At 40.3% G+C, this 21,238-nt stretch overlaps 1 protein-coding gene across 3 annotated transcripts in view; it reads right to left on the bottom strand.

The window, feature by feature from the left end:
• The window catches only part of CTNNA1 (catenin alpha 1), a 68,697-nt gene that overhangs the window by 14,799 nt on the left and 32,660 nt on the right, over positions 1–21,238 (bottom strand). For all 3 annotated transcript variants that reach the window (XM_079969756.1, XM_079969754.1, XM_079969755.1), the window contains exons 8-13: positions 19,289–19,369; positions 17,796–17,948; positions 10,583–10,675; positions 9,731–9,887; positions 5,263–5,463; positions 2,874–3,025 (exon numbers count right to left, since the gene is read on the bottom strand). In XM_079969756.1, the coding sequence (XP_079825882.1) occupies positions 2,874–3,025; positions 5,263–5,463; positions 9,731–9,887; positions 10,583–10,675; positions 17,796–17,948; positions 19,289–19,369 (837 nt within the window). The remainder of the gene's footprint in view (positions 1–2,873; positions 3,026–5,262; positions 5,464–9,730; positions 9,888–10,582; positions 10,676–17,795; positions 17,949–19,288; positions 19,370–21,238) is intronic.

The raw sequence follows: 21,238 nt of genomic DNA, 5'->3' as shown, positions 1-21,238 counted from the left end.
TGGGAGCTGCACATGGCTACCCCCAATTTAGTGTATTAGGATGGAGGTGAGAAAGAAAGGCAGAGACAGCTTTACTCTCCCAGTTTAGCTTGCTTGGATGATGATGATGATAATAATAATAATAATAATAATAATAATAATAATAATAATAATTTATTTATACCCCGCCCATCTGGCTGGGTTTCCCCAGACACTCTGGGCGGCTTCCACAGAGACAAAAAATACACTAAAATGTCACACATTAAAAACTTCCCTGAATAGGGCTGCCTTAAGATGTCTTCTGAATGTCAGGTAGTTGTTTATTGCTTTGACATCTGATGGGAGGGCGTTCCACAGGGCGGGCGCCACTACCGAGAAGGCCCTCTGCCTGGTTCCCTGTAGCTTTGCTTCTCACAATGAGGGAACCGCCAGAAGGCCCTTGGCGCTGGACCTCAACGTCCGGGCAGAACGATGGGGGTGGAGACGCTCCTTCAGGTATACTGGGCCGAGGCCGTTTAGGGCTTTAAAGGTCAGCACCAACACTTTGAATTGTGCTCGGAAACGTACTGGATAAACTACTTTCACCAGTGTGTGTGTGCAGGGGTGGATTTAGGGCTGTGCGAGTGGTGCTCAATGCACTGGGTGCTGAGATGAGGGGGGCATTGTTTCAAAGCCCCATAAGTGAAGCGCTAGGCTTTGGGAAGGAGGTGTGAGACTCTGAAAGGGTCCTAGAATCCTCCCTTCCCAAAGCCCAGTTAGCATTTTCCCAGCTTTGGGAAGGAAGCAGGAGGGGTTCTAAGACTCTGCCAGCATTCTTGTACCTCCTTCCCAAAGCCAGGTGCCTCCTTACTCACCTTTGAGAAGGCAGTGTGAGGGCTGGGGGCGCGTACTGTGGCCTTGTACAGGGTGCCATAGTACCCAAATCTGTCACTGGTGTGTGTGTGTGTCTAAAAACTGGAATACTTGCAGCAGGGGAGCAAATAGGTATGAAGCAAGCTCTAACAAAAGAATCTACAGCTGCTGAGACAAGGTGCAATATTTCAATTTTCAGGTTTGGCTCATGTTATTTTTTCTCTCCAGTACTGATACAACTTTTGGGGAAAGTATATATTCTATTTGAATTACAGGAACATAGAATGGAAAAAAGAAGTTGGGGAAGTATTACATGAAGCAACCCTCAAAATCTCATCTGGGAATGCATGCCAATCTCTGCCTTGGAATACAAGTGATGCCAGTGTGGTAATGTCACAGCAGGTCATTGTAATTTTAAAGCCCCTTTTATATAGATCCCTATTTTAATACACAAAACATGAGGAAATGAAGATCTGTCATCAGTTGTCCTGTAGTTTAACCTTTGTTAGATAAAAAAGGTTTCTCCGCCTAGCTTTTACATTCTCAGTACATATTGGCTTAATTCAAGGTATACACAAATGCTTAATATTATCATGCTTTATATTTAAATGTTGACAAATAATGAACGGTATTAGTTAAAACTTCCAATATTTGTGATTCATTCTCATACTTGCTTTGAAAGCTTTCTACCATCTTTCCAATTTGCATTTTAGATTGAAATGTGAAGCTTTCAATAAAGGAGCTTTTCAACATAGGCCCAAGAAGATGAGACACACTTTTAACTTAATAGTCTACTGATTCATTAGAGTTTGAGTTTCTGCATTTGGTAAAATTGAAGTAGCAAACAGGCTGTCTTTTGAATTTGCTTCCTGAAGCACTAGATGTAATCTTAACGTTATAGGGTTTTCTTAGATTTATTCCCCCTGCTGTGACCTAAGAGCCTATCAAAACGTGCTTTTTTATCTTAGCCTTGACAGTTCTATTCTGTGTCGTCAATCCTAAAGCTATTTATCTAACTCTTAAAAGTTTCAAAGCAGCTGTAGTAAATTAAGAGTGCTAAATACATGTACAGAATCACATAACAAGATAAAAACTTAAAATATCTTTCAGTTAAATAATTAAAAACTTTTCAGGGGAAGAACGAAAATAAGTAGGTGGCCGTACTACTCCTAAAGAGATATTTCGAGCACAAAGATACTTGATCTGAACACAAATCACATATATGTCTAAAGCAGGGGTGAATAACCTTCAGCGCCCCCGCTCCCCCAAATTTGGGCCAACTGACATTAGAGAGCCAACAATTAGGTAATGCAGTCTAAGAAATGTTCGGTTTCCACACCGCTGTGCCCCTCTAATCAGAGGCACCAGCATCAACTGTCCTGTAAGAAGCATCCCAATGAATTTATGTTCTGATATTGTCTTATTGTGATTGCTGCATACTGATGCAAGTTGTTTCTGAACTCTTAAAAAGCAAAGTATATATTATGATAAAAGGAATAGGTTACCATATTCTGTACCAGTTGTAGCTTTCAAATGCTTGCCAAATGACAGCTACACATAAAGCATACTGTAGTAGCCAGTTATGAAAGCATTAATGGACTAAAAACAGTTCAGCCAACAAATGTGCGACGTTTACTGTGACTTGACTTTATTTGTCTCTGATAACTGTCATAATGACCTATGACCTATCACGGTTAAAACATTTGGGAAGTGATCACAATTGTTTACATAATATATAAACAAGATCCCATACCAATTTGCAGGTAATAGGTGGAATTAGGGGTACAAGCAGTATTTAAAATTAAATCTGTGTCATGTGTTTTTAGTTGAACAGCATTTATTGTTTCATTTTGTATTTTGTTATATATGCCTTGAGAGCTGCCCAGAGGGCTTATGCTGTGAAGCAGCTGTATAAATTTAGAATGTGTGTGTGTATATTTTATACAGACGCTCTTAGTGCTATTGTACTGCCTTATTGTTTAATAAAAATGTGTTTGAGAAAACCAGTGAATGCTATTTCAAGGAAATAAAGGCTGACTCACTCTGATCATCAGCACTGCTTTTCTGATGTCACGAATTCCATCGTATACCAATCGTGAAGCATCGATGAATTCATTTTCATCCATTGGTTGAGCAGGGTCAGAACTCAGTGCTTCTACAGCAGCTTCTACTTGTTCAGTAAAACGTGGCATAACTAAAGAACACGGGGGGAAAAACACTCCGCTTACCAGAATACAATAAAACTTGTGGCTCTTAGCATGCAGATTCTGCAGTAACACAGTACTGAAATGCAATTTTTTAATCCACAAACATTACTGGTACAACTGTTCTTTCATTGAAATGTGTAACTGAAATGTGTAACTATCTGTAACTGAAATGTTACAAATCACACACATTCAGATTTCCTAATCGTATCCCTACAAAGGGCAAACAATACACACAGGACAGACACTTAAGAAAGGTGGGGGTGTGACTACATTCATGCTAGTTTTGTACATTAATTGTATTGTGCATTTGAAACGTGTACATATGAAAAAGTTTTGCCATGAGACATGGTGATGGTGATGTTGACCACTCAGAAAACATGAGTTGCTGCATGGTATACAAATGCCATTAATAAACGGGTCGGTGCATTCACCAGAAGGTTGGTGGTTTGCTTCCACCTGTCCAGGGCTGGCTCTGGAAAGGATTCCTGCGTTGCAAGAGGTTGGTCTAGATGACCCGTGCGATCACTTTCCAACTCTACAATTCTATGGCTGCTAATAAAAGTTATTTTGTTGGGCCATATAAAGAATACTAATTTGTTAAGATTTGTGACAAAAACATGAGCAAGAAAATGGAGTCTGCCAGTGCAACGGCAGATAAAATAACGTATATTCAATTTTGCATTTCTTGCCCTGAGTCCTGGCTAGACCTGCTCTCTGCTTTGCTGGTCAATTTCCACCTGGCCTGGGGGTGTGGGGTCCAGACCAAAGTAGTTGCTGAAGGTACTGGGCACGCAGCGCGGTAGAGTGTTTCTGCGCATGCGTGTGTGGCGAAACCTGAAAAAATACTTCCAGGTTTGCCGCTTGTGTAACCCAAAGGATACGTATCCAGAGTTGCACGTGACTAGAGGTACCACTGTAATCAGTATGCCAGGCGGATTCTGGCTTATCTGTCATCAGCACCACCAGAGACGTTTGATGGTACAATCAATGCTACATTCAGTTCATTGGGAAAACTATTAAGATGTGCTTCTGTAGCTCAAATTCAATCCAACTCAGTAAATGGGGCACGAACTTTGGGCTCTATCCAAGAGGCCTCCAGCCCTCTTGGGTTGTATACCAGGTGGAAAGGCACAGCATTTCGTACAGTGGGGAAGCTGGTATCCTGCTCTTTTCTTGCTTCCATTTTCAGGGCAAGCACAACCACACCAGAGCCAGATGTGACTGCAGTAGTGGCACAAAGATTTAATCTGGCACCAGATTTTAGGATTTACACAATTAAGCTGTGAAAATTAATGCTGGAAGTCACATTTGTAAATGAATTGGTTTGAATTCTCCTTTCATATGCTAGAAGGAAAACTTCATTGATTGCAACCTTTAAGAAAATCTTTCAAAAAATTGAAAACTAGCACATTTAGCCTAAATAAAAAAAATGAAGTTAAATTCTGCGACATCCTATGCACAAAGATGCATTGGCTCTGCACAAAGATGCACTGGCTCTGCACAAAGATGCATTGGCAAATTATTTTAAGCTCAAGCTACTAACTAGCACAAACACAGAACTGTTCATAGTGCTCTAGGACTGAATATAGTAGTCATATGGCACTAAGAAATCCCTCTGAATGATGATATTGATTTTATGATTAATTCATTTTAATTCAAGGTCAAAATGAACTAATTGTCTGCTGTGGTTTTACACATGGACAGAATGGTCATAAAGAATTCCTTCTGGTTTGCATTTTATAGTTCAACAGAGTAACAAACTTGCTTCCAGACCAGAAATGTATTGAGTGTGTACGTTAAAATTAATGACATTATAAATTTACCAATTACAGTCCCGCTCTCATCTGTGACTTTACATTTTTTTTCTTTCAAGAGAGAAAATTTGTTCCATTAGGACATGAATTTTAGTATTGCAAGCCAGTAATTTCTCAGTGATTATATCCCAGGGATGGGATGTTGACTTCGACTGGTGGAACTTGTGGTTCAACAACATCTGAAGACTCTCAGGTCTCCATGACAGCTATTATCATCTGTACTTAGCATGGGGCTTACAGAACAATGCTATGGATAAAAAGACCCACATTTCAAGCAAAACACTAGATTTAGCACTGAGGTTTAAACAGTTAATAAATTTGCTGTACCTACCGACACAAAGTTGTAAGCAGAAAGCACTGAACAGGGTAAGTATCTGAAATTAAAAGCCTGATGAGGTAGTTTATCTTACCTGTGTTTGACAGCAGCTTTGTTGCCTCCAGAACCTTTTCTGTATACACTCCAGGTTCATAATTATCCATTTCAGAAGTGACAACATGAATTACTCTAGCTGCACGACCACGAATTGCACCAGCAGTGCGATCTAAGCCATCAACATCTTTTTCTTGGAGAGCAATGACACATTTGTTTACATCTTCCAGAATATGATTCTCTGGTAGTAAAATAGAACAGAATAGAATTCAAAATTAACATTCTGCCCTAGGTTGGTGTATAACAGCATCAGTGCAGAGGGTGAAGGGGATTGGTGAAGACTGTGAAAAATCCAAGTCTTTTGTTGTTATGTGAGGAGTACAAAATGCAGCAATTAAGAAAAATTTCAATTAAGAAAAAATCCCCTATACCCCCATTTCATGACTGAAGGAAATTGTAATCATTCATCAGTTCAAAGTCTATTTTATTTGCAATACAGGCATGAAATAAGTCACGTTCCAATCAACATTCTAAAACAGGGGTGGGAATCTTTAATTCCTTCCCCCATCCTGTTGAGAACTTCATTCCCTCAGTGATAGTCTGCTGGGGGCAGCAGATCACTTGCAGAGGGCTCCCCTGTCTCTTTCCCTCAGGTTATCCTGTTCTGCTCTCCTTCCTGCACTCTTCCCTCTAGGTTTCCCACACCTGCACAAAACCAAGCCAAGGGCTACAGGTTCCACCAGCCCTCTTCTAAAAAGTTTTATAGATCAAATCGGACAACAAAGTGAGAGCTGCAGACAAAATCAAATACCCAAGAACATTCTTAATGATTTGATGGGGAGAGAATGCTTTTCACTTTTCTACATCTACTTCTTCAGGAAACAAAAGATCTGAAGCCCAAGAAAGATGAAGATGCTCAAGTTCTTATTGGCAATAATTTGTCCATGTTCCTCAGGCAGCTCTGACAATTTCACGCTTTATGGTACTCAATTTTCCAGATACTTGTGGCACTGAAGGTATTAAATGTTTGCACTGAAGCGGTATGCTCCTTTATGGAAAAGTGAGACATGTACTACAAGAAAGATTTTACTTCTTTGACATTCACCCCTCATTCCAAATCCTCGCACATGTTCCTATTCTTGACATTAAGCCGTTCTGAAATAGTCCAGTGTTAATCAGAAGTATACAAAGCGGTAGCCAGGCCACCACACATAGCCTTTGCAAACCGCTTGTTTCAAGTTTCTACTGTCTTTTAAATGGCACCATTGGAGAGCAACTTTATGCAGCCATTAGCTATGTAACAAACATTATTCAGCAAAGAGCAAGTGAGTGAATGCAGAATGAAAATTAAGAAGCTGGGGGTGCAGAACAGTTAGGATAGGGGATTCTTAGCACAGTATAAAATCCAGAGACTGAATCCAGTGAAAGTGGATGTGCAGCACCAGATTCCAACCTCCTCAGCTTCACTCTGTCATTGGCTAAAGTTACAGATAGGTAGCCGTGTTGGTCTGCCATAGTAAAAAATAAATAAATAAATTCCTTCCAGTAGCACCTTAAAGACCAACTAAGTTAGTTCTTGGTATGAGCCTTCGTGTGCATGCACACTTCTTCAGATACACTGAAACAGAAGTCACCAGACCCTTCTATATAGTGAGAAGGTGGGGAGGGGTATTACTCAGAAGGGTGGTGGGATTGGGTGATTGGCAGATAGCTGTAATGAGCCTGTTGACGACTCTTAATGACTGCAATAGGTCTTACAGGAAAAAGCAAGGGGTGAGAAGGTGAAAAATGGCTTTGTCATGTATAGAATGTCCTGGGAGATTGAAGTGTTCTCCTACTGGTTTCTCTGGAACCATCAGGAACCACAAGACAGAGAAACCAGTAGGAGAACACTTCAATCTCCCAGGACATTCTATACAAGATCTCAAAGTAGCTGTTCTATTACAAAGGAATTTCAGAAATAGACTGGAAAGAGAAGCTGCTGAATTGCAACTTATTACCAAACTTAAAACCATGGAGAGACCTGGTCTGAACAAAGACATTGGATTCTTATCTCATTATACATGACAAAGCCATTTTTCACCTTCTCACCCCTTGCTTTTTCCTGTAAGACCTATTGCAGTCGTTAAGAGTCGTCAACAGGCTCATCACAGCTATCTGCCAATCACCCAATCCCACCACCCTTCTGAGTAATACCCCTCCCCACCTTCTCACTATATAGAAGGGTCTGGTGACTTCTGTTTCAATGTATCTGAAGAAGTGTGCATGCACACGAAAGCTCATACCAAGAACTAACTTAGTTGGTCTTTAAGGTGCTACTGGAAGGAATTTTTTTATTGGCTAAAGTGTCTGTCCCTTCCACCCCGGCCAATGCTTTTAGGAAAGATCTTTATAGAGTGCTGTTAACAAAATAAATAAGTAAAGGAACTAATTATTAATGGAAGGAAAGGCTATATTACAGCGAGAAAGCCTTTTGGGAGCAGAAGGGCTTAGGACAGACTGTCCTCCACAGCCCGAGTGAAGTAAAGGCTGCAGTTGTAGGCAGCTTAGCTTGGCAGTAGTAAGATAATAAATAGTAACTACTGCGGAAATCTGCAGTTAGGCTGGATTGCAAGTTGCGTGTGTGGGAAATGTGGCAAACAGCTCCAAACTCACACAGCATACATTTTCAACACCTCATTGTCTACAGCAGCTCCATACACAGAAGGAGTGAGGCAGCCCAGTGGTATATTTTGCACTTCCACTACCAGCCTGAGATCCAGAGAAGTAGCAACAGCAATAAGGGCTTCTGTGTTTTTGCATATGCTCGCAGTACTTTCTAAAATTTGGATTGAGGAAATGCAGGGCTTTTAAGAAAACCTCATCTCATGGAGGTGAGGTTTACAGGAAAAGAAATGTCTGTTAATGAGTGCTCCGCTACAGTCCCTTTAACCTGTTAGTAATGTTAGACATCCGCTTTAGTGCAAGCCTGACATGCTAACACAACATAGCCATAGCTGAAGACAAGAGTTGTTCTAGTGACCTGGTATACATCTTTATTTACATAAATCTATGCTGAACACCAGGGACGCAGGTGGCGCTGTGGGTTAAAGCCTCAGCGCCTAGGGCTTGCCGATCGAAAGGTCGGCGGTTCGAATCCCTGCGGCGGGGTGCGCTCCCACTGCTCGGTCCCAGCGCCTGCCAACCTAGCAGTTCGAAAGCACCTCCGGGTGCAAGTAGATAAATAGGGACCGCTTACCAGCGGGAAGGTAAACGGCGTTTCTGTGTGCGGCTCTGGCTCGCCAGAGCAGCGATGTCACGCTGGCCACGTGACCCGGAAGTGTCTCCGGACAGCGCTGGCCCCTGGCCTCTTAAGTGAGATGGGCGCACAACCCCAGAGTCTGTCAAGACTGGCCCGTACGGGCAGGGGTACCTTTACCTTTACCTTTTATGCTGAACACAAACCGTAAATGACTGGTGATTGCTATCTCTAAAGTGCCTGAGGTAGTCAGACATTTTATTTTAAAAAGTAATACACAAAACCTAGCTGCAAGCTGTGTGATTAATAAAATAAAGTATTCAAAATGCTGCCTGAAAGGAAATAACATGCAAATTAAAGTTGGCATACATTGTATCTTCTACCCATTTATCCAAACAATTATGCCAGCAAATAAGTCAAGCAGCCTAAAAAGACTAGTCTCCCAGCAATCTACAATAATTTATACAATAAACTTCCCTCTTTTGTACAAAACTGTTATCATTCAACAGCAACAAACCATAATGATTGTCTCCTTATTGTATTGTGTGCACGTAATGCAAACAGGAATTTCCAGAACAGTAGAAAATGTTTATTGGATAACAGATGTTAAGGAAGTACTGTTCCATGTACACCACAAATATGGGGGAGATGTATATATTGATGGCAGTGCTACTGACTGTACAATATAGGTTTTCCCTATATATATATTTTTACTCTCACATTGTAAGGCAAGTTCTCCTCCCACAGGACTGATAAGAGTATATCTACACCTCTTCTATATTTATATTTATATATCAACATCTTCACCATCCATTTTCATTTACCTCCCGCAACTGATGAAATACGGTAAGCCTGCAACTTATGCAGGGGTTACGTTCCAGGGATGACGCCTAAAGTCAAAACTGTGTATAGTCAAAACATATGGGGTTCAATGTCAGGTGGATTGTCTGTCTTTTTGCCCCAGACGTCTACTGTTTTGTTTTTTGCCAAGAACTTAAAGATAGGGCTACCATATTTCAAAGGTTTCCGCCCTGAACACTCCTTCCGACTGCAGTATTCCAGGACGTATGGCAACCCTATTAAAGATAAATGTGCACAAGCTAAATGCTGTAGACTCTTGCCTACAAAAACTTGTGCCATATTACATTCTTTGTTGCAGCAAACCAACAATGCTATTCACAGAATTCCAAAGGATATTCCTGTGCCACTGTAGCAGGATAAACAATAAAGCTAAACATAAAATAAATCTTAGCATTCTGCAGCCCATTACCTGATACTGCCAGGAAGTCATCAATGGAAGTGATGTCATCTACAGCATCTGTAAGCACACGAACTTGCTTTTCCCACTGTTCTTTAAACATCTCCATGTTTTCTTGAGCTAGCTTACTCTGTGGCTTGGCAGCCAAAGCCAAAGCTGCATTTATTACCTGTAATGCAAAGCATTTTTTAAAACACACTATGAATTTACCAATTTTCAGATTTATGTACTAAAAATGAACTACGTTCTGCAAAACTGACAAGTTTTTGGGTTTTTTTGACTGGGGGGGAGTGGGAACAGAGGCTACAGCTGTTTTGGTTAAGGTTCCCTTGAGTTAATTCATGACAATAATCAAACTAGGGATTTTCCTGATTAACTTTTATGATACAGCAGCTCTCAGTATGAAGAAAAAGCAAGGAAGACTGAGGGTTCCCCTCCCCTAATTTAGATCTAAATATGTTTGGAATTGGCACAGAGTCTGCACATGTTCAACTGACTTAAATAACAATGTCATGGACACATCTTTTTACAATTTTGCTTTTCTTCCGACGCCTAAACAATGGAGTAATGTCAGGCACACATTACCCCTTTGCTCAATAGAGAAACAGATGACAGAGGATATTATTTACCACTGATGGAACAACTCACCATAATATTTTATGTTAATAGCTTTAAAGCTACCCCTGGCTTATGCTTTATATTAAGAGACTACAATAACTTTTCTTTACGATCTGAAAAACCACCTACCCTACTGCGTTGATTTTAGCAGGCAAAATATTATTATACGCACTAAAAATATATTTACACTCCCCACATTTCATACTGAATTAGACTCTAGAATTCATAGGTCCATTCATAATTTACCTGAGGACAGAGGGCTTCAAGCTGGCTTGCTGACATGTGGACTAATTTCACACCTTCTTCATTATTTGAGATAGAACAGGCCAAGTTGGCAACCTGCGCATATGACAGAAAGGTATTTTAGGAAGGTGTTTTTGCTTCTGGGATCAAAAGCTCTTCACAAGGAAACTGTTACAGTTTGCATGCCTTTTACAACTGGCAATAACAATTCTTAAATTACAAAAAAAACCCAACCAAATATTTGTAATACATTTCAGGGCTAGCCTCTAAATATTTGGTCTTCCAAATTCCATGTAGTAAAAAACATTTGAACAGACTGATTGCTATCCGATATTATTGCTTTACGCCCATGTAGAAGTCAGTTCATTTGGTTATTCTAAAGAAGAACTAAAGGTGTACTGAGAGTCGTGATCTATAGTTTCACTTAGCCATTTGGCCTCTCAGAAGCGTAGCCTGGTGTGGGAACATCTTCCACTCATGTGCAAACAGTTTATGTGCACCCAAGATTCAGAACAGAATACATTGTTGCCAATTGGTGCAGAAAAAGATGACAATTGGCTGTTTCTAGAGATTTGCTTGGCACCTTGAGCTGCTATCTAGAGACAAGTCCTTCCATTTGCTTTCTGGAAGGGGAATGAAAGGGCACTTATTTTTAAGTGAAAATGTTCTATATTTTGGAACCTGTTCTCGGAGGAGGGATTCTAAAAGGGTTTGTAGTTATTAACTGACAGGTGAATGACAGCTTGTTATTTAAAGCCTACATTTGCGCACAGAAATATGTAAAAATTAGTACAAAGACAAGAACAGTGCGTTCCATCCCACTATAAGCAGCAAAATTTCACCTCTTTCTAGCAAGCAGCCAGCCAAAGGAAGCCTAAACTCTGGTTAGTAAACAGGTAGTTTCTTGTAAAGATTTATCGTGCCTATAAACATTCTACACCAATAAGGAGAGAAGCAATTAAAAGCATTTTAATGTGTTTTGTTAAAGAAGCACAGACATTGCCCTGGAAGGAAAGCCAAAGTTTCTGCTGTCAAGACTTGAAACCAGGCAGAACCAGAGCCTTAAGTATAATGGCTTCTAGTTATTTTAAGGGATCTTTGCACCTGTGTTTGTACTTTTATCTATGCTTTCATAAGAATCATATTGTATAGATTAGGTATTTTGAACAGTGACAGAACTAACTGGCTCGTTAACAAAGTTGTTCATAAATAATTTTACATTTAAAAAAATCAAAGCTTTTTGTTAGGATTATTTTCAAGCTTATTATAAAGACAAGTGTATTATCTACTGTGAATCTCTGTCACCAACCCTATTATTAACTGCTAGGAGAGATGAGTCTACAGAACTAAAAATAATCAAGCTTTTCGTTACATTAAAAACACACACAGATCATAGGTTGACAATTTATTTGATGCTAACCTTATTAAGAGCAAATCTGTGGAACACAAGCATGCAAGGATTTTTTTGTTCATCCTTCTCCTTGCTATTTGGAGACCAAAAAAAGGGCATAGAGAAAATAGCAAGAAATGCAGCTGTTTCTTTTTTCTATCTAAGTGAATGTTTTGTTGACCTTCCAAATTCTTTTGCTTACATTAATATCCTCCTGACCTAGAACTCAAGGCAGTCACCCATCCAGGAGCTGACCTAGACGGTTTGAAGAACAGGGTTGGCTATTCTAGAACAGGCAAAAATCAGCTGTACATTGGAAAGACAAGTCTGGAATCACTACCTTATAAAGAACACAAACATTTGGTAATACCTCTGGAGATAAAAGGCTTTGTTACTCTTTTGACAGTCTTATCAAGTTCAAAACTCGTGTTCTAATCTTAAAAGCTCAATAGGTTTGTACATCACATTAAAATACAGTAAAAAACAAAACAAAAACCCTATGGTTTAATGTTTGTGTGCAGTATGCTATTGCAGTTCCTTGATTTTCTTCCCTTGCTCCTGGCTGTGCTGCTGGGAAAGAAACCAAAATCTGGTTTGTCGCAATATCTGAACTTGGGCTGACACTTCTCCCCCCAAAACCCACAAGCAGTAAGACAAGAATAAACCTTGGTTACCACTTGTTTGGAAAGAAACGAACCTGAAACATGCTTGGGCACTGTGACAAGTCAGACACCGACTCGCTTCCTGGTGGCACAGCAGCAGGAACAGAGTGAAAACTTTGAACTGTGTGCCCCAGCATGTTGCTAACTTGCATTAAACATTAGTTTTTAAATCCACATTTGAGAATCCTAGTAATGAGATAAATTGCTAGGCATGCAAGGGAAATTACCCCTTTCCATCAGCATTCCTAGATAATTGGTATAAATGTTTTCTAAATAGGGTTGTCGTGATCCTTTGTAAGATCAAATGTCTTTTCACTTCACTTTGTATATTCTTAGATTCTTAGAGGATCTGGATTTGTCTCCTTTTTGGAGTCAGAAGTCAGCAAGGAAGATGGTGTGGCTATCACATGGGCTAGAAACTCGTATTAGCAGGATTCCAGATTTCCTACTCAGTGCCTGGGTAGTGGAGAGTATAATCCATACTACAAAACTTCCCACTGTTATGGCTGCTCAGGAAAAGATAGGAAAATATGTGTGACAATCAATACTGACGCAATGTTCTTTCCCTGTATTGGCCTTTGAAAAACTAAAGAATTATTTCCCCCCTCCCTTATCTATCAAATCATTCTGTTCTTACTGAGCTGACTTCAGAATCCTTGCAAAAGGTTAAGGTTTTATCATGATTATAACCAAAACATTCTAATGTCATGGAACTGTGTGAATGTCGAAGGACTTGCAAACCATCTGCCATGTTGTTAGGGGCAGTCCCACAAAATGTCTTCATGCAACTGCTGCTTTCCCAGTTGTCCAGGACATTTCATGCAACCAAGCCCAGGGAGAGATGGCAAAGCAGTGTTCCTCACTAGGCTGAGGAACACAGCCTCCTATTGGGAAACTGAAGAAAATCCTAAAAGCTCCCACGTCATGGCTGCTTCCCCATTTCCCAATACAATGGGCAGCCAGGACAGTTAAGTGTGATTCTTACATGATTTTCTTGGCTTTTCCAACCCCAGGTTATTCAGCTCAGGAGATAGTCGTGTTCAATTACCCCACTGACCTGGCTGCTAAAACTAGGGAATGTCATCAGTGTGTGTTTCTGTTCTGTAGTCCCTCAGAACTTGACTGTGGAAAACCTAGCCTCCCAACCTAAAGCTGACCATCCCTGCTATATATTCTCCATGTTTGGAATAGCCAACACTGCACTTTTGCAGTGTGGGACAAAAGCTGCCAAATGCACACAATTTAAGATTGCTACTTTTGCCAGACACCTGCCCTGTACACTATTCTATGTGACAGGCTAATATACATACACAATGACAGCAAATCAATGACCATACCCCCTGCCCCAGGCTTAGAAGTGACAGATATGCTGTGAATGATAATTTAGCTAATCCAAAAGGAATGAGTAGTTACGAGTTTGGAAGTATTTCCTGTAATACAGGCGGAAGAAATAAATTTTAATACAGTTATCAAAAAAACACTCTTTGAGCCAATTCTGTAACCCATCTCCAAGAATCTGCCCTTTACATCTTAAGATGCATGGATGACCTCGGGCTGCCTACTGGTGCTGCTAGCATTTGGATGAACAACTTTCTATTTACCCCCAAGTGACAATCCTGCCACATATAATAGTAACAAATGCGTACTTACAACTACTTCCCTAAAACACTGCACTATGATTTGAGCTAATGTGCTGGTGACAGAACGTTAAGCGGTGGGTAGTCTTCTAGAAGGCTGTCCATTCTATATGTGGATCAGCTCTTTAAAATTTGCTTTGAAATTCATTAACAATGACACTGGAGCAAGAAATTAGGTTGATGTCTCAAGTGAGGCATTCTTAACTCTTTAAGTTTACTTGTAGAAAGCAAGCACAAGGCTCAGTTCCTTGAGCAAGGAAATGTTGATATAGGCTCACATTAGCCAACATGGTGCGCTCCAGATATTACTCAAACTCCCATTAGCCCCAACTAGCATGGTGAATATTCAGGGATGATAGAAATTGTAGTCCAAAGTTTCTGCACGGCAACATGGATGGAGCTGGTTAGCTCAGTTGGTTAGAGCGTGGTGCTTATAGTGACAAGATTGCAGGTTGGATCCCTGTACGGGATAGCTGTATATTCCTGCATTGCAGGAGATTGGATTAGATTATCCTCAGGGTCCCTTTCAACTCCACAATTTGATGATTCTATGATTCTGTGTTAGCTACCCCATTCAACACACACTTAGATTGAAGTCCCAGCCTTCAGCACTTCCTGATTTGTGTTTAAACCATGTTTCTCTCTACTGATCATAAAAAACAAATATCTTTTAGAGTATTGAATTGCTCACCATTACCCACAAGCCATCATATTGCAGTTTACAAGACACAGTGTTTTATAAAATACTGAATCACATAACAGCAGATAAATTAAAATCAATCTATTGAGTTACTTTCAAGACTATATAAAACATAAGCTATTGGATGAACTCGTCTTTTCAAAGCTGCCCCGCTCAGTTAATATGTAACATTTATCTGAAGTGGATTTCTCTTCTACCGTGAGCCTGAAAGGTGCCTGGGAAACTGACATCAGCATGACAAATCAGTGAATGGCAATGGAATTGTCATGTCAATCAAGTCTACCGCAGCCCTAATTAGAGAAGGGTCATTCGGCTAAATTTAGATGGCATCCAACATGAGTTGAACTTCATTATATCTAAAAAAAGTCCGAGGCCCTTATGCTAGAGGGGGCATAAAGGAAAAAAGGACCCTTCTTCATATGTAGTGGTCTGCTTCCTGTTTCGCTCCTCTGGTTGCTGGCATTCCAAGCTGTGAGATTATGCAGCAAACCATTCACGTTTGTCTGGCCTTGACGTTCTGGACAGTCTTCAAGGCACAGATTAGTATGGAAGGAGTTCCAAAAACTGGAAGTTTGCCTTAAACTTGTCTTTTACTGCATGAAATGACTGGGTGTGGAGGGTGGCCCTGGCTGAAAACGCAACGGATTAAGTTAGGTTGCAAAAGGGTTTATTAAAAATATATTTGTAGAAATCTTGTATATATCGCTGATTATACGTAACTATACTGAATGTTAATCACTATATAGTGACACCTGGTAATATGCTGTTCTTGACCGACCTTATGGCTTTCCTCTCTGTATTTGCAAAATCTTTTTTTAAAAAAAAAATTTAAGCAACTTAGTTACAACATTGTTTTTCAAGGCCTGGGCCTCTCATTTTCTTCTATAAAAGCCCTGAGGCACTTGGGCTAAGGCAGATAAACATACTTAATAGATAACACACAGATGTATTCTCACACAAGGCCTACATTAATTTTTAATTAACTGAGAATCTTAAGTTTTGCTGAACAGATTTTGCATTTAATTTTAATTTAGCAGTTCCCTAAAATTCCTCCTCAGCAGTTACATTAAGTTGTGTGCTGATCTGTTGATACTTTCTGTATGATGGAATTATCTATAGTATTTTTCAGTCCCTGTTGACATCTCAACCACATGCACAGACCATCTCCACTGAAAACAACTGGTGTTGGCTAGTGTGGTGTCTTTTGTCTGTGGTGATTGGTTATCACTTGATACTACAAAGAATTATAAATATGTATGCATTAAACAGGCTTTCAAGTGTAACAAATGCCTGTCTTCAAAATTATAGCTTCTCTATAATCTCTGAAAGGGACTATAGAGATGAGGTGGAGTGGCTGACAGAGTGGTGCAGAGCTAACAACTTGCTCATAAATACAAGGAAGACAAAGGAGCTTGTGGTGGACTTCAGGAGACCGAAGAGCAATGTCCAGCCACTTTTGATTGATGGGGTCTGTGTGGAGAGGGTAACAACGTTCAGATTCTTGGGTATTGAATTACAAGAGGATCTGTCCTGGAGTGTCAACAAAAGGGGGCTTGTGAAGAAGGCGCAGCAGAGACTGTACTTTTTGAGAATCCTAAGGAAAAACCATCTTCCGCAGAAACTGCTGCTTGCCTTCTATCACTGTGCCATTGAGAGTGTGCTCACTTATGTCTTATGTGTGTGGTACGGAAGCTGTACTACCCAGGACAGGATGGGGTTGTGCAGAGTTGTGAAGGCAGCAGAGAGCATTGTTGGCTGCCCACTCTCCACCTTAGAGCAGATTTATGCCACAAGGTGCCATAGGAAGGCACTGGACATAGTAAAAGATCCATCGCATCCTGGTCACTGTCTCTTCAAGCTCCTGCCGTCGGGACGGAGATACAGGACGATGAAGACAAGAATGAGCCTTCTCAAGAACAGCTTCTTCTCCAGAGCCATCTCAGCCCTGAATGGGAAACCTGGACTTTGAAAGTCATCTAATCTTCCTTGCTGTATTATACTGTATTGTTTTAATTAGTGTTTTTATAATTGTTCTGATTTTGTGTGGAGTGCCCTACCTGGGTGGATGGAGCAGCCAAGTAATTTTCATTGTCCCCGAGAGGGGGCAATGACAATAAAGATGATGATGATTATTATTATTATTATAACATTGAATTCCATATTAGTACAAAGCCTTTTTACACTTGTGTTAATAGCATGTGGCACTGGTAAAGCCACTTGGAATATTGCATTAATGTTAGCAAAATGCAGGAATGCGATCGGTGAAATTCTGGCTTTTATGTCCTCAATAATAAAAATACTTTTTCCCATAGTTATGAAACAGATAAACCTACAGCCATTTCAAATGTAATCATTTTGGTCCAAATCTACCAAAGCTTGAAATGTTCTGTTATCTGACACTAGCCAGCTGGCTCCTTTTCTCTTAAGCACTTAGGCTGTCGCACTTGCAAACTTCTCTCCACAACTTTATTTAAAAACCCATAAAACTCTATAATGCACATAGTATTACCAGTCAGGAAAAGCTGTATTTAACATGCTGCCCAAAACTCAACTGCAAGTAAGAGGAGAATTTTTAGAAATCAGGTATTGTAGCTATAAGGCTAGCTAGGGAAATTTTCAGATACATACTTCATTTGTTTGGCTGTTTTTATAAAAGAGAAGCGAGGACAGAAAGCTCTTGGTGTTGAAAGAGCGAGGTTTCTCTATCAGCATACCAGAACCTGAAGTGATCCAATGAAGCCGGCTGGTTGTAGCTGGAAGATAAATACTTCACGCAACACATAATTAACCTGATACAAGTTATTCAAATTTTAAATTATCACTCTACCTCTATCAGTTTGTTGGCATGTTCACGGAAAACCTGTGCGTATTCCTTAACCTCTTTCTCATTCCCGTTCTTGGCGGCTTCAATCAGCACTAGAAGTGGCACATTTGTCTCCAGAAAGGAATCTGAAACATGGTCCATTACAGCCTTGCGGAGCTAAGAACAGAGAACAAAACAATGTTGGCCCTTCAGTGTAAACTGCATTAATAAAAAGTTCACTTTGTCAGCAACCCTATTATTAAACACACATAATCCTTCACTTTAATGCAATTGGCATTGCTGTATGGAGACTATTCTGAAGCTAACTCCCCCAGTAAATGTTTCATGTCACATAATCGTTTTAGCCTCAAAATAATAATCTTAATGGGGAATCACAGTACTTGCTTAAACAATTAGGTAGTATGAGGTAAGGCCACTGTATTGCTCACAGGCCGGATCTGGCCCACGAAAGCTGGTTCTCAGCAGCCCTATCAAGTTTTAAATCAAGGCACTGCAGAAGTTCTATCAGATTTCACTTGTTGGGAAAATAATGTTTTAAAAGCTGTGAGACGTATTCCATGTATCCAAGGTTTGACAACAATGTTTTGGCCTTTTTGGATCTGATTTGTCCCACTACCTGTGAGATGTTGGTGACTTTATAACAAAGTATGGGGACCCATGACAGGGAGTATAGAAACTGGTCACTTCTCATGTTTTAACAAGATTAAAAAGGTAAAGGGACCTGTGACCATTAGGTCCAGTCATGGCCGACTCTGGGGTTGCGGTGCTCATCTCGCTTTATTGGCCGAGGGAGCCGGCGTACAGCTTCCGGGTCATGTGGCCAGAATGACTAAGCCGCTTCTGGCGAACCAGAGCAGCACACGGAAACGCCGTTTACCTTCCTGCCGGAGCGGTACCTATTTATCTACTTGCACTTTGACTGCTTTTGAACTGCTAGGTTGGCAGGAGCAGGAACCGAGCAACGGGAGCTCACCCCGTCGCGGGGATTCGAACTGCTGACCTTCTGTTCGGCAAGTCCTAGGCTCTGTGGTTTAACCCACAGCGCCACCCGTGTCCCTTTAACAAGATTAGATTGACACAATAGCAGTTTCGACTTTCCGTGTGGCCAAGGAAAAAGACAAAAACAAAAATAAAACAGTCATTGCTAATGGCTCGCTTTGATGCTTTCTCTTCACAAGGAGAGAGTTCATTCTAGGAAGACAATCCTTGTAAGCAGTGGCTCGATTAGGTTGGCCTTTGCTGCTGAAGAGAAGAGGAGGAAGAGCTCATCATGTGCCCACCTCCAGCAAAGCGGCAACTAAGATGCTTCTTCGAAGACACTGCGACTCCCTTCTTCCAAGGCCAGCTCACTCAACTTCTAATTGAATCCAATCTTTTAGTTTTCTACTACAATGAACAGAACAGTAAAGACTGCTAGAATCAGGCTAACATGATAAATGGAATGTTATGTAGTGTAACTGTTTTCATGAACACTTTATACATATTTAATACTGTACCTGTCTACGCAAATCCCTTGTCTTTTTTGTCATTTTGTCTATTGCAGAATTTAAAGCATCGCTTCTTTCTTTGCGTCCAGCCTAGAAAATTAGATAAAACAAACAAGCTTCATTAATGTATTGTACCCATTGCAATGGCTCTTTTCCAAAGGATTTGAACACCCTGGTTTCTCTGCTGACTTCAGTGTCAAGGGCAATGCCTCATAGATGATGGACTAACAACGCTGAAGTCCAAACAGAATGCCATGCTTTGCAAGCTCAGGTCACATGCACAAGTAAGGAGCCCCTTTATGGGACTGAATACTTACACTGGTTGATACAGACATTGGGTTGAATCAAACACTGCATGAGCAGACTTCTGCTTTCACACAATGGCACTGCTGAACACATGAAGCACTTATACATTGTTGAACCTGGCAAAAACTTAGTTCTATGATAAAATACTTTAAATCACAGTGGGGGTGGAGTGTGGCCTTCCAGTTGCTGCTGGACTCATAATCCCTGATCATTGCCATGCTCGTTGGGGCTGATGGGATTTGGAGTTCAACCACATCTAGAGAGTCACGGGTTTACAGTGGTTTCAAATTTCTATAACTAGGGGAAGCATCCTTTCAATATTTTGGCTCTTGAATCCATCTACTTAGGTGACCAAAGATATACTCTCTTAGAACTGCCTTTCTCCAAGATATGGTATTTAAAGTTAAAATAATAGTGACAACTCTGCACAGGTTTTGAGACTCAGACATTGCAAAAACTTTACATTTTTGTCAAGAAGTCTATGAGTGATTGTGGCCTCCCATTTTTTCTTCCCCTTTCCCTCTTTCCCCAAATAGTAATTCTTCATATCTTAACACTTGGTGTCACTGGTTTTAGGGAAAAACTCTGGAATTTTTCATTAAAACTTTCCCCACATGCATGTTGGCTATGCTACTCTTTGTGTTGCTAGAACTTCACAAACCTTGTGAAGTTTCCCTTGTCCTCTGGCCAGTAGGAACATAAAATCAAACTGTTTAATACTCGTAGAGATAGAGTGAAGGGAGAGGTCCTTTGCATTGGGGTTTAAAAAATCCAAAGCAGAAGCCTGAGGTGAGAACCTAACAGGATTCTTTTCTTGGGGGTGGGGGAGGCAATTTATGCTGGGGAAGCCTCCTTCCAGAGGTACAAAAAGGGAAATAACCGACAGAGCTAATGGGTGAGACTGGCATTTCAAGCAGGCTTCGAAATGTCTGCTTACCACTGTGAGTGCAGTGCTGCCCTCTAGTGAGCATAACTGAAAAGCTTTAACTTAGCAACTGAGTTTGTTATATGTAAAATCATTTTAAAGTTGCAGAATACAGATAATGACAGAACAAGTCTCGAAATACTTAAGACAGCATTGTTAGTTAGCATTCATTCTTACTGCCATAGCCTATTTATTCTGGTATTTGAACAACTGATATAATTTGCTACACAACTTGAACAAAATTCCTCCAATTAACACTTCAATTTTAAAAATAAAAATAAAAGCCACAAGCTTCTTGCTTATTAGAATTGCAGGTAGTTTTTTTACCTGTACTATATCACCCACGTGGCAAAATTAAATATTTATGGTAGTCTTTGCCAAACAAACCCATACTCATGCAATTAACATTTGCTTTGGCTAGGTAGGGGGGAAAGTAAAGTTTATTTTCCCCCAGAAAAGGCTGAAAATTGACCAGGATGCCTGCAAACATCCTCAAGATCTATTTCAAGTTTCCTTGTGAACTCTTTGTCCACCCAGGTTTGCTTTTGTTCTTGAAGTTCTCATTATCACATTTGTTTCATTGGAATAGGACTCAAGTTTGCTTGTTCTCAAATAATATCTGAACTATCCAGAAGTAGAACTATTAGAGCTTTGAATGACATTATCTTATTTTATTTTATAAAAAAGCACATTTTAAAGTAGAAAGCGATGTATTAAAGCTATTGCAT

This window comes from Podarcis cretensis (assembly GCF_951804945.1).
Source record: "Podarcis cretensis genome assembly, chromosome: 3".
NCBI classification, from domain to species: domain Eukaryota; kingdom Metazoa; phylum Chordata; class Lepidosauria; order Squamata; family Lacertidae; genus Podarcis; species Podarcis cretensis.
This window is presented reverse-complemented; position numbering and strand designations above follow the sequence as displayed.